Source organism: Squalius cephalus, assembly GCF_949319135.1.
Source record: "Squalius cephalus genome assembly, chromosome: 8".
Lineage (NCBI taxonomy): Eukaryota > Metazoa > Chordata > Actinopteri > Cypriniformes > Leuciscidae > Squalius > Squalius cephalus.
In genome coordinates this window covers 30996482-31009747 of record NC_137129.1, presented here as the reverse complement: position 1 = coordinate 31009747, position 13266 = coordinate 30996482, and the positions used below count along the sequence as shown (strand labels likewise).

General features: G+C 37.7%; 3 protein-coding genes across 4 annotated transcripts in view; 1 reads left to right on the top strand and 2 right to left on the bottom strand.

The window, feature by feature from the left end:
- The window catches only part of satb1a (SATB homeobox 1a), a 237216-nt gene that overhangs the window by 61107 nt on the left and 162843 nt on the right, over positions 1–13266 (top strand). The gene's annotated exons all lie outside the window — the stretch shown is intronic.
- Positions 160–7967, bottom strand: adnp2b (ADNP homeobox 2b). Of its 2 annotated transcripts, none has more exons than XM_079878554.1 (4): positions 7743–7967; positions 5592–5709; positions 5365–5457; positions 160–4156 (listed from the first exon to the last, which is right to left on the bottom strand). In XM_079878554.1, exons 2-4 carry the CDS (start codon positions 5697–5699, stop codon positions 1505–1507), a joined length of 2853 nt encoding a protein of 950 aa, XP_079734680.1. In that variant the 5' UTR covers positions 5700–5709; positions 7743–7967; the 3' UTR covers positions 160–1504. The 2 variants fall into 2 exon arrangements, with proteins under 2 accessions (XP_079734680.1, XP_079734681.1); XM_079878555.1 differs by having other exon boundaries at positions 7808–7883.
- On the bottom strand, positions 9573–12830 carry nutf2l (nuclear transport factor 2, like). The gene is made up of 5 exons (XM_079878544.1): positions 12745–12830; positions 12461–12622; positions 12204–12275; positions 12031–12129; positions 9573–9923 (listed from the first exon to the last, which is right to left on the bottom strand). Exons 2-5 carry the CDS (start codon positions 12557–12559, stop codon positions 9807–9809), a joined length of 387 nt encoding a protein of 128 aa, XP_079734670.1. The 5' UTR covers positions 12560–12622; positions 12745–12830; the 3' UTR covers positions 9573–9806.

Genomic DNA, 13266 nt, shown 5'->3' with positions numbered 1-13266 from the left:
TGAAGATTAATATATGTTATTATTATTATTTGGCCTTAAACATGAACAAATATGCACAGCAATCGATTCGGTTGTCTTTACACAAAATACCTTTTGCATGCGTGTTGAATGTCCTGAATAATACAATACAATATGGCAGCATGGATAATGTGTAGGCAAGAAAAAAGAACGTAAGATATTTATTCCTTGAATCAATTATTCTGAAAAGATACAGCATTAAAGTGAAATGTTTATTTCCCCCCATTTTTGTACTGTAAATAATGGTAGTTAAATAATGGTAGTTAACATGGAATACTTTTGGAAAGTATGTCCTGCAGACAAAACTATCCTGAATAGTACTTTGCAATTTCATAATTATGCATTCAGCCTTTGTGAATTTATTTTAATTGAGAGTATGAATAGAGTATGAGAGTATGTCACACCAATGGACCATTTAACTCAACCTGGGAAAGAAACCTTTATAGAGGGATTCTGTAAGTAATTGATCTTATGACATGAACAATGTGTTAGCAAGCAAATATGTATATTGATAACATTTTAGATCTTCAAAACCCAATTTGTGTTCTGTAAAAAAAATACTAGTTTAAATAATGGTTAACTAATAAATGTTGTTCTCAGATAATGACAAATACGTTTGAGTTTTTAACAATGCCCATTACTACACATGAACATACAACTGAAAAAAGTGAACTTGTATGTATATTTATATGCTCTAATTTATTTACAGTTTTCATATTGTAAGCTTAGATGTTGTCATTTACTTACTGCACAAGGGAAATAAAATGGGAAACCAAGAGTCTACAAAATATCCTGATGCTTACAATCATTATACAAGTGAAATGAACTGCAATCAAATTTCTCTGCAAAGCTCCACACTTTAGTTGTGAGGATGTCACTTAGGTAAGCAGCATTAATTAATAAGAGAAAAGTTTTTTGGCAAAAAATCTAATCAAAACAATAATTTGAATACCATATTTATAAAAGTATAAGGCAAGAAAAATAGAAATGAAATTTAACAATAAATGGAATTGATTAATAGAAATATACATGGTCTAAAAGAAAAGGGAAATGTAACCATAGCATTCCAACAAATATATAAAGAAAATGTCACAAAAATAGTTTATGAGGTTTGGAAAATATAAAAAGTATAATCACACATGTTGTTTTGTTTTCAACCCTAAAACTATAAATGGGCTACAAACATCTATTTTTACATGAACTTTGCTTGAAGTGATGTCTCAGTGAAAAGTAATGGATGTATACTTTAAAATGATTAATATGAAACAAAACATAAGCATTCACATACATTATTTAACAATAGACAAAAATCAAACACATTGTCGCTTGTTTCAACCTCTCAAGTTCTACTTGGTTAACAGTTTAACACTAGTTTTGGTGAGAATGGGACATATTTTGCATTGTCTCAAGGAACAGGTAACAGTTTACGCTCTAAGTAAAATTTGCATTGCAAGTCCTCCTTGTCTTTATTACTATCGTCTCCAAGCTAGTCGTTAACGACCTCCATCTCTGTGTCTGTCACGGTGACCAGCTTCTCGGGCTCAATCTCTGGGATGAAGAGATTATGCTTCAGCTTCATCAACTCCGCCATATTGAAGCCTAAAAGTACCACAGCCTTGGTTTTCTGTATGTTCTTCAGACATCTGGTACGCTTCGTGCCAATCTGGCAAGCAACGTCAGTTTTGTTAAGCAGTAAACGGTTACTCAGGGCAACGATCTCCTTCTTGATTGGGTAAGGCTGTGTATTAAAGTACTTATTGACAAACTCACGTCGTTCTTCAAAGGGGCGCAACTCCATTCCAGTAGGATCCAATGCTAATTGTACGGAAGGATCGATTACTACTTCAGGTGAAGGGAGCGTCAGACCAGCCAACCTATCTCGCTCGAGTTTTCTCTTCCTTGCCAACCGTTCCTCCCGCTCTCTTCTATTGGCCTCCATAGCTTCTCTGAAGGCTACTTCCAGGCGCAACTTGCTCTGCATCTCCGCTTCGGTTTCCAGTGGCTTTGTGGCAGGAACAGAGGCTTGAACTGAGGTCGGGGTTGGACCAGTAATCTGTTTTGGATGAGCAGGGTATGACACAAGTGCTCGGTTTGCTCTGGGAGTAATAGCTAATCCTGAAGTCAGTTTATCACTATCCTTGAGACTCTTCGGTGCACTGCGGCATTTAGACAAGTGGACAATGATGGCCTTGGTAGTGGTCTTCCCAGTGTACACACCACCACAGTAGAGGCATCTGTACGATGGCGTTTTGAGTATAGCATGCAGGGTGGGCACGATGAAATGCTTCTCTTTGAGGTGCATTTGATAGCATTCCTTGTTCAGAAGTTTCTCCGAGCAGAAGGGGCACTCTGTGCTGTTAGGATTGGGTGTGGGCATCTTGCAGGGTGCGGACAGCTTTCCAACACCCTGAGGATTGTTGGGCAACATCTTCACAAAGATCAGATCGAGGGAGCTTGTGACCAATGCAAGATTGAGCTCTTTTTCACCCATTATTAGTTTAGGAGCCGTGGTTCGGATGTCGAAGTAAGGGAAAAGCAGATTCCCTGAATCATCAGTATACAGTCTGTATTCACGCCTCATGAAGTCACAGTTGCTCTTTCGGTTCACATTATGCTCCACCTGGATATGGTCGACAAGCTCCTTGATGGAGTAGAAGAGCCCAGAACAAAATAAGCAGTTCATGCCATGAAGCAGGTGTTCAAAAACTCCCTTTTCCGAAATCAAGATCTTGCATGTCAGGCATTTCACCGTCTTATCCGGCATCTTTCTCAAAAATGGAGCACGAGCAGCTAGACCAATCTTGGGCAATTTAGCTACCTCTTTGTGAACCTCTGGATGGGACTCGTAGATATCAGATGGGAAGAGTTCATTACAAATAGGACATGTGATCCACTTCTTGGTTTGTTTGGGGGGCGGCAAAGAGCTGTTTTGTTTGTTTTGCTGAGCAGGAGGGTTGTTCTGGGATGCAGGCAGCGGTGGTTTGTTGACTCCTTGGGAGTTATTTCCCTGGACCGATAGGACCTGCAAAGGTGCAAGAGTGTAGGTAGGCAAACCATCAACTTTGTTGCCAGTTGGTATCAAATGACTCAGAAGGGATTGAGAGGTTAGCATGGTGCCTCCAGATGTGGGTTGATTTAAGGGCAATCTTGGATTAGCTACGAGGGACTGAGGTGGCGGTGGCCTAACAGCGGGTACATTAAGACGTACACCTGGTGGTAGGACAATTTGGCGGGAAACGGGTTGCAGTTGTGCCTGACTAGGTAGGCCTACTCTGACGGACATCTGGTTTTGAGAAATGCCGCTAGGAGCAGGAGGCAGAGCAGGTCTGGTGATTTGGGTGTTCTGAAAAGCCAGTGGGACTCCAGGCCTCAGTAAACCCTTCGCCTCAGCGCTTGCAAGCTGAACCAGAGCAGAAGCTTGAGTTGGGAGAAACACCTGGCTTGTTCCTGGGGCAGCAATGACTGCAGATCCACCACTTTCTGTCCCTTTAATTACACCAGTAGCCATTGTAGCGGTCACCGCTGGCGGATCTTTCATCATCAAGACAGCAGGAGGGCCTTGTGTTTTCGGTGCTAAAGCAGGGTACTGTTTCTTACTGTCTGTTTCAAAAATTAGAGCTCTGATATGCACATCAAGCTCCTTGTGCTTTTCTGAGGTTAGAAGATGATACAGCAAGTGTTCGGATGTCTCAGCTGATACGTAACACTTTTTGCAGTAGAATTTCTGAGACCTGTCTCCTAGAGTCAGAAGTTCCCGCTCCGATCTCTGCCCGGCATATTTATTCAACGTGGAAGTGTAGTGATAAAGAAGAACATGCTTTTTCACACTGTACAAAAGAGTATCTTGAATATGGCATCTTCGGCACTGAAATGTGGTGCCGTTAACAGCCCTTGGAGGCAGCTGCGGGACAGCAGGGATAGCAGGGATTTCTAACTTTGCGTCCTCAATGTGGAACAATTTGAGGTGCCTGGAGACCAATCTTGGGTGGGCTATAAACGGGCAGGAAGTACAGGCAGAGAGCTTGCACAGACGCTCTTCTTCATCATGGTAGCGCTGAACATGGGTTTTGTAGGCATGCCAGGATCTTGTAGAGAACTCGCACAAGGTGCAGCACAAACCTTGAGTACGATATTCCCACTGAGAATGGAGAACAGTTGGTAAGAATTTCAGCCAGTTGTCACACAATATTCAGAAATGCTCAGTATTTAAATAGTTTTTGCTCAAAAAAAAGCTAAGCACTAGGACTGTCAGTAATGATTATTTTGGTAATTGAGTAATCGGTCGATTGTTTTGACGATTAATCTGCTGTTTATTTGTGGCAATAAAAATAGACCTAAGCAAAGACCTAAGCCTTTAAAATTACTTAATGGGTTAGTTCACCCAAAAATTTAATTTCTTTCATTAATTACTCACCCTGATGTCTTTTCAAATCCATAAGACAAATTAAGATATTTTTGATGAAATCCGAGAGGTTTCTGAACCAGCCATAGGCAGCAACGTCATTGCAAACTTCAAGGCCCAGAAAGGTAGCAATGGCATTGTTAAAATAGTCTATGTGACTACAGTGGTTCAATCTTAATGTTATGAAGTGACGAGAACACTTTTTGTGCGCAATAAACAAACGGAAATAACAACTTTATTCAACAATTTCTTCTCTTCTGTGTCAGTCTCCTACGCTGATCACGTTGTGAACACAATGCAGTGATTCTGGGTTCTACGTCAGAACGGCGGCCAGCTCCTGTGTCAGCATCACACGCATGCGTTATGGTGCTCACGTGAACAGCGTCGGTCAATACTGAGTCGCCATTCTGGTGTATAAGCGCTCCACTGTGTTTACTACGTGATCAGCATAGGAGACTGACACCGGAGGAGAAGAAATTGTTGAATAAAGTCGTTTTTTCTGTTTGTTTTTTTGCGCACAAAAAGTATTCTCGTCGTCTCATAACAGTTCATGTGGTGCAGCATTTACTGTGAACGGTGCTGCTCTGAGACGCACGTGACATACACGCATGGGTTAGTAATGGGTACAGTAATGTAAATAAAGCGCATATATATTAAACCCACAGGGCAAAATATTTTTTTTAAATTGAAGCTGAAAATTCACAATAGCACTATGCTATAGTATAGTTTTTAAATGTTTTTTTTTTTGATACATTGTGCATCCTTAGAAAATGGTCTAATAATGCGGTTCATGGATTCTCGTCTGTGGAATGCACCACTTTCAGTATTTTACTGGTTACTCGACACGGGTAAATTGCAATCGAGGATTTTTTAAATCGAATACTCGAATTTATTCGAGGAATCGTGACAGCCCTACTAAGCACATTTATTAAAGTGACATTCACCTTCTTTCTCCACCGGCCGTCATAGCCATCAGATAAACTGCACCAGTCTGTGGCATCAAAAACATTGTCTCCTGGGTAAAATTCCTGGAGTTCCTGATCAACAAAAAGGAGAGATAACATTTCAAATGTAAATAAATGTTTTAAAATAAAAGGTTATTTTGATACACATGGACATGAGATTTCAGTTGTCGTGTTTCATTTTTATTGAAATGTAGCCTATAACATACCTGGCCCAAATTCATACATTCTTCGAGTCCAAATTCTCCAAGAATGTTTTTCACTTTCCGCCTTGTTCTGCGGATCTTCTCCAACCCTCTGACTGGAAACTGGTACATGGTCTTACACCTGAAAGAGAATCACTGTGGTTTCTATTCGAATGATGTCATTATTTTGTGATTTTATTTAGATTTCTTGACCAGTCTTGAAAACCTATAGCCTAATTATGCAAGACTACAATAAATGCTCAGCGACAGATTTAGGGGTATTTCACGAAATACTTCTTATCCAATCACTTTTTGCCCAGACAGGCAGACTTTTTTTTTTTGCATCGCTGACTCACATCACTTTAGTTTTCAGTCACACACACAATTCAATTTTTACAACACCATTTAGAACACCACAAAATCATTTTTTGAAAAAACATCTCAACCTGGACTCTGTCTATAACAAAAAGACACAGAAAGACAATTATATATACTTATGTTTTAATTATTTGATCAAAATTGGTCAGTAGTCGCTGGATGTTGGTAGGGACATGTCCCTAGCTAGCAGTCTTTCTAAATTCCAAGCCCTTGTAGCTTGTTACTCTTAGCTTTTTTAGGAACTCTTCGGGCACCATGCGGACACCATGCGGACACCTACATCATAACTATGGAAATTGACATAGATATACCACATGACTACAGTGTCCGAGCAATGGATGCAAATTCATCCCTTGCATAATAACAGTATGGACATTCAGTTCAGATTTGAGTACACAAATCAAAAGAGCGGGGAAAAAAGCCTAAAATACTTCGCTGTTAAACCCTTAATAACAGTGAATCAATATTATTAAATACTTGCATAATACTTTAGAAAGTATCCCAAAATATGAAATCCCACTTTAAGTATAACTTAACTAGTAGTGGTGAAAACAGCATATAGAGTTCATATACTTTAAATTATATCATAGATGTAACACTGGTGATAAATACTTCCACTTGCATAATTCAGGAGCAATTTAATAAAAATTAGAATTTCACAACAACATGTCATATTTCAGCCCCCAAAAGAACATTATGATTTATAGTGATTTTTTTCCCCATGACAATTACACATAGTCTCTCTCCCATATTCATTACTGTAATGCCAATGTGGATTTACTTTTGAAGGTTTCTTCTATAATTGCCGTTATTCTCCCAGTTTATTTAAAATATGTGATTTTATATATTTCCCACCTGGAACTGTATTTCAGGCATTTTAACTTAATTATTGAATTAGTCAGTCTGAACAAATAGGTGTGTTGCCTGTGCAAATTTGAAATATGTTGGAAATTGTAACTTTTGACTAGATTCATTTCTGGAAGGTTATAACATTTCAGAAATTAACCCATTATATAATATCATCATCATTACTCACTTAAGAATTTGGGGGAGAATCGTGCTTAATTGTGATGAAAAGAAGTGCATTGACTCTCCTTCATTTTATTTGGGTAAAAAAAAAAAAGATTTATTTTGTGGTCAAAAGTCGCATGTATAATGTTCTTAATAGGTCATAAAGTGCTTCACATCTCAGCCTGTTGAACATGCAGTGATAACACAATCTGATGATTTCAGTTCCACAGCAAATTACACCTCTATATCTCAAACTTCGTATTCAAGAATGTTAGAAATCAACACGCTATTGCCCATCTATATTTAGTGCTATGGCAGATATCGTGTACTAATGCAAGACAAAATATCACATCTCAGCCATGTATCACTCAAATGCCACACTTTATGACAGCATTGTCATAAGTGCCAAAGCGAATATCAAATTCAAGCTGTGATTATTTATTTATTGTAATCATCAACTACGACCGGTGCCCAAACATATCCGCGCCCGCCAAAGGATACTAAATCTTGGAAACAATAGAGTCAAATGTAACTCTAAACTAGCCAAATGTAATTTAGCAAGCGCCCCGCATCAATGAGAATTCGACAGGAATGATTCCACATCGCAGAACAACTGATTCCCTTCTAGAACGCGCGATTCTAAATAACGCAGTGATGTCATAAAGTAACCTCTTCACAGCTCTCGGCTAATGGGCTTCGTCGTTCTACTTCCTGATCATACCGAACCCGCAACAACCAAAGGCAAAAGCTAATGTTCCCGCTGCTATCTAATTGTGAGGACATTACCTTTTTTCACCGCCACACAGACGCAAGGAGGGGATTTAGCTACTTTCACCAATCCGCGTGCTTGCCAAAACCGATGATAGAAGACGTGGAAGCGGTGTAGGATGTTGAAATAATAATTCTGCGCTCTCAACTATGGAAACCAGCAATTAAGAGAATTTATTATTTTTTTTGCAAGTAGGACTCATTTATTGTGCTTGCCGTTTAGAGTCGAGAAAATGGCGCATTGAACAACTGGGAAGTGACGTCAGGGCATAATTATCATACTGTGTGCCTGGCCAATCGAATTTTAGGATGCTTCAAATGGAAAAACTTTCTTATATATCACTCCTGCTGGTTTTCATGGGTAATCACTTGGAGTAGTATATACAACTTTTAAGTTGGGACCTACTCTGGTTGTGGTTATTTTCAGTCTTTCAAATATTCATCATGATAAGGCACTTACTTAGAAGTGGTCTGGTCATGAGGGGGCGCACTTCCTTGTAATTCACAGGCATAGCCACTAGATGGCACCTTGAACAGACAGCTCGTTGCTAAGCAACAGCACAAGATGGGAGGGGTTTTGTTGCTGAAGTCATATCACACCACTAGTCTTCATCCAATGGGTAATAAGTAACAGATACTAGCAAAGACATAAAAAAACCCGGCTTATAGCTACTTGCAATGACGGGGCATGAATTTTTTAACAGTTCACTTCTGTTTTTTTATTTCATGACAAAAAGTTACTTTAGACAACTCATGAGCAGCCATTTTTGAAAGATTTGATCATATATTCCGTTCGCATTTTTTAAAATTTAAAATTAAGTCCCGATCAAATGTAAAAAAAAATTACAAATAATGCGTATTTGCAAATTTCAGCAATCCTGTTTTTTTTTTAATTCAATGACCTGATAACATTTCAAACAATGGTTACAATGCGTCGCACATTAGTTAATATTGTTTTTTATATCGCCGATCAAAATTTCTTTAAAAGATCTTCTAAAATCAGTGCTAATTTTGGAAATTTCTGCAATTCTATGTTGTATGTGAAATAAATTAAATTTTTTAATGTTTTAGAAAATTATTTCATGTTGAATTCACTACAAAAACATAAATAAAATAAAACGGCATAGTCACAGTAGGCTTGTGCTTCATTCTCTTCTTTTAATTTGTATGAGAGCAGGAACGCAAGCGTGCGAAGAAGTTGCGTAATTTGCTGTGGACCAAAGCAGTTTGGCAAACCCCGTCTTGCTAATTCACATTGAAAAACATTTGACCAACAATTTAACTAAATGTCACTAACTGACCTCTTAACACAATATAATATGCAATATACAGTGCAAAAGATACAAATGGCCTTAATGGGTGCTGCGCAGCAGCTACTTTGCTGTGTATTTGTCTTGTTTCTATTTGTATCTAGTTTTTTTTTATTGCCTGTGTATTCTGGTCACATATGGAAATGTTAGCCTTGTTATGACTAACATTCATTCCTTGTATTTTGTTTCTTCCTCTGACAGAAATGACAATAAACCACTTCACTTGACTATACAGTATTGACCAAGCAATCAGCATCCAGTATCAGAACTATTTGTTTTACACACAGTCTTTGATTAAAACTGGTAGTTATGCATTGGTGGATAGACAATCTTTAAATCTTCAGACAAAAACATTCTTGTTTTTTTTTCTGTAATGGCAGAAATGTTTTCTTATGAACTTACATGCCAATGTTTTTCTACTAATTTTAATACTTTTGTCACGGCCTTGATTGTTTGATGTAAAATGTGTCATTTAGATGATCATAAATCAACATCCAAGAAGTCTTACCAAAATATAGAAGCACAAGTATTCAAAGATGGATTGTATGAATGGGAAATTTATTATCAAATTGAAGTTAATTTCACACAGTGCATTCCACAACATACAAATTACGATTATTATAATCAGTTGTTTTTAACATGTCTTTTTCTTATCTGGAGATGATCATGGACCTTCAAAATCTTTGGCAAAGTAAGATGAAACCAGTTCAGAATGTGAAATGTGTAACCATTCTCCGGATACAAAAGTTGCATGGACTGTAAATACTAAATACTATGCTCCAAAGTTATGAAGAGCTAATCGGAACATGTCGTTGGTGCAGACCCATTTGTTATCTACATTCTTCAGCAAGAAGACCTGCTGAAAGCCCATAACTTGGTCCTGATCAGCCTGTAAAATACACAAAAACAATATAAATGTTCATGATTTTTTTACAGCCTACACTGTAAGACATTACTGTGTACAATAATAATTATAAACACAATAATATATAACTATTTATAATTATGGTAGCTTGTTTCTGCCACTGAAAAAAAGTAATTGCAACTTATCTCATAATTCTGGACTTTTATTATGTAATGTTGAAGAGCTGAGCCACATTTAAGAGCATCAAAACGGCATTTATTTTTTTAATTTCATGATAAAATTGACAATTTGAAAAATGACAGTTTCTTATCAAAAGTTACAAAATGCGGGGCTTCCTGCGATTATTGGTGGTTAAGCTACAGCGCTGATTTCTTCTTGTACACAAGACACACAAACAATTTGCGGGACGAATACATGTACCATTACACTAGTACTATTTAATCAAATGTCAAGGAAGAAAAATTTGTTTTGTGAGGTCAACCTCAACAATGGGCCAGGGCTGGGCTTGGCGGGGCAGCAGGGGGCGGGAATTCGATACGCCATGAGAGTTTCGCGATACGTGAAAGTGAAAAATAGGAGCAGGAGCGTTTGTAGCCAATCACAGACATATCGGATGAGCGTGAGTAAAATAGGCAATCAGAGGTGTTTACGATTCCGCTCAACTGTGCTCAAAGCGTCATTTTTTACATTTCAGTACCGACTTGATACCAACATCAGTACTTTTTAACAACTAATGTGTGATATATATATTTATGTTATATATTTATATATATATATATATATATATATATATATATATATATATATATATATTTTTTTTTTTTTTTTTTTTTTTTTATAGACAAGACACACACATATACATATATAAAAAAAAATCTCACAATTTTGACTTAATTTGGAGTTTATAATGCACAATTCTGACTTTTTGAGATATTTTCAGAATTGAGATATAAACTCACAATTGCGAGTTATAAAGTCTATATTGTGAGAAATAAACACTTGCTAGAAAAAAAGTCAGAACTTTGAGATAAAAAGTTTTATTAACCGTTTCAATAACGGTTTTTATTTTTTTATTAAAATCCCCGCAAACCGGAAGTTTACCGACTTCACTTCAGTGTTGTGACGTATTTCGTATAAGTGAAAGAGAAGCGTCTTGCTGCAGCCTGCGGTGGACATCCAACCCGGCCCACATCCAAGTGTGATGTCAAAAGCCTCGCCCAAGTCCAAATATGGAACATTCTCATTGGCCTGATTTTTCCCAAATCAGTTCAGTGGAAACTCCGCCCTGCAGCGATTCTTAAGATTTTACAGGTCATGTAAATCACAGTACTGATTGCCTACACCAAACACTGATCCCTAAACCTACCCGTCACTGTAACCTTACGCCTGAAAAAACATTTTAATCTAGAACCTACATTCTGAAACTCCTAAAACCTACCCTACCTATAGACCGTATGTAGCCCCGCCCCTTTTCAGCGCTTCGCTCGTTGTCTTTTGACTTCCGGTCTGTATTTTCACAGCGATTTTGCGTATTTATGAATGAACGGCTCGTTTTAAAATCTTCCCGGTCGACTGACATTTGTTAAGTCATCTGCTTTAAACATTACAGTCCTCAAGATAACTTTCGTTAACTTTACAATAAGTAAATCCACTTCAAAAGCTAATTACTCCTGGACAGCAACGCCATAGAAATATACAGAGCGACCGCAAAAACGGAAGTTAAAAGACAATATTCTAAAGATGGCGGCGCCCTCGTTTCTCTGGCGCATAAGGTCTATTGGACATGGGTGAGGCTTCTGATATCACACTTGGATGTGGGCGGGGTTGGATGTCCAACGCAGGATGCAGTGACCCCTACTTGGAGAGAAACAAAATACTGAATGGAGGGCGGGGTTTTACTTTAGCGCACCTCCTCTCCATCCTTCACTCATTGCAGACTAACACATTTTTTTAATTTTATGATGACTTTAAACAAGCTCCCATATATAATATCCCTGGTTTTGAAAGGTATTAAAATGTGCCATTTTCTTTGAACAAAAACACATACATCTTCCAATTAATCAATTTTGACAAACAAACAGTTGCCTGATGAAAGGCGTTTTAATAAATGCAATCTCTGATCACATCTTACTTTGAGCTGGCCCATGACCATACTCATGACACAGCTGTCTGGAGTCGGGTGATGGTCCTGAGCTGTGATGCTGTGCTGAATGCTCTGAAAGGGAAGGCTCTGCAGATAGGAACATTCTGTTAAACTTAGAAAGACAACTGTGCATAAGACTGGAGTAAAATAATGTAACTTACAGTTAGTTTGGTCATGATTGCGGCCTTCCCTTGAAATCCCTCCCCCTCCCATGTCAAACAGGAAGCATCAGTCTAAAGGAGAAAAAAAATGTATACCATAATCAGGCATACAAGCACAGAATGGCGTACTAATAAGAGCTAAAGCACAAAGCAGATGGATTAAAACAAAATAATTCTGGTTTACGAAACTTACACTCATCGTGCGAGATAATGAAGTTCAATGACAGTCATTTACTTGTATACAATGATTCACTTACATACAGGTCGGCGAGCTTCACGCGGTCTGAATCAAACTGCTGATAATAGTGTTGCACGAATCCGCTGCCGATTTGCTCCCACATCGGTTTCTCTGCCATTGTTTTTAACCGTATAAAGGCTCCCGCCTAAGTTTGAACAGAATAGTCCACGTGTAGCTGAAGCTGCAAAAAAACACTTGAAGATTAGCTGTTTGGTAAAGTTAAACGAACGTATATTAATTCGTCATTTTAAATAACATCGTGTGTAAAACATTATTGCTGTAGATATTATTTTTAAACTTCACCTCAGTGTGATGGCACGCTACCTGGGCTGAAAAGCTTCGCGCCTTATTGGCCGGAACAAGAAGTTACCGGCAGATCTGAGATCAGCTTTTAGCCATAGACTGTAAAAAAAAAAAAAAAAAAAAAAAAAAAGGGAGAGAAGCTTTTTAGCAGAGTACATGAATCAATGGGATTCAGAAGTTGGGAAATTGGATTATTTTTTCAGTCTTGTAAAATAAATGCAGAACTGATACTTGCTGAGAATTTTAATTACGATTATATACAAATAAACATTTAAAAAATAGACATTTGTTTATTCACAATTAAAAGTGAACTAGGAATTATGTGAATTATGGTTTACAAACGTACACGAAGAATTAAAAACAGCGAAAATACTTCACTTATCTATCAATTTTAATAAGTAAATTTATAATATCATTACATAAAGCAAAAAAAAATAGGAAACAAATACATTAAATATGTAGACAGAAATATATAAATAGAGAAATAATATATTCAGCTGTGCAGCATGAAAAAGTGATTGC

Coding starts and splice junctions, on each gene's coding strand:
- adnp2b (XM_079878554.1), bottom strand. CDS start 5,699: ATGTACCAGTTTCCAGTCAGAGGGTTGGAGAAGATCCGCAGAACAAGG. Junction 5,458..5,591: donor AATGTATGAATTTGGGCCAG/GTATGTTATAGG, acceptor TTTGTTGATCAG/GAACTCCAGGAATTTTACCC. Junction 4,157..5,364: donor ACGGCCGGTGGAGAAAGAAG/GTGAATGTCACT, acceptor CTCCATTCTCAG/TGGGAATATCGTACTCAAGG.
- nutf2l (XM_079878544.1), bottom strand. CDS start 12,559: ATGGCAGAGAAACCGATGTGGGAGCAAATCGGCAGCGGATTCGTGCAA. Junction 12,276..12,460: donor TGAAGCTCGCCGACCTGTAT/GTAAGTGAATCA, acceptor TTTCTCCTTTAG/ACTGATGCTTCCTGTTTGAC. Junction 9,924..12,030: donor TGGTCATGGGCCAGCTCAAA/GTAAGATGTGAT, acceptor TGTATTTTACAG/GCTGATCAGGACCAAGTTAT.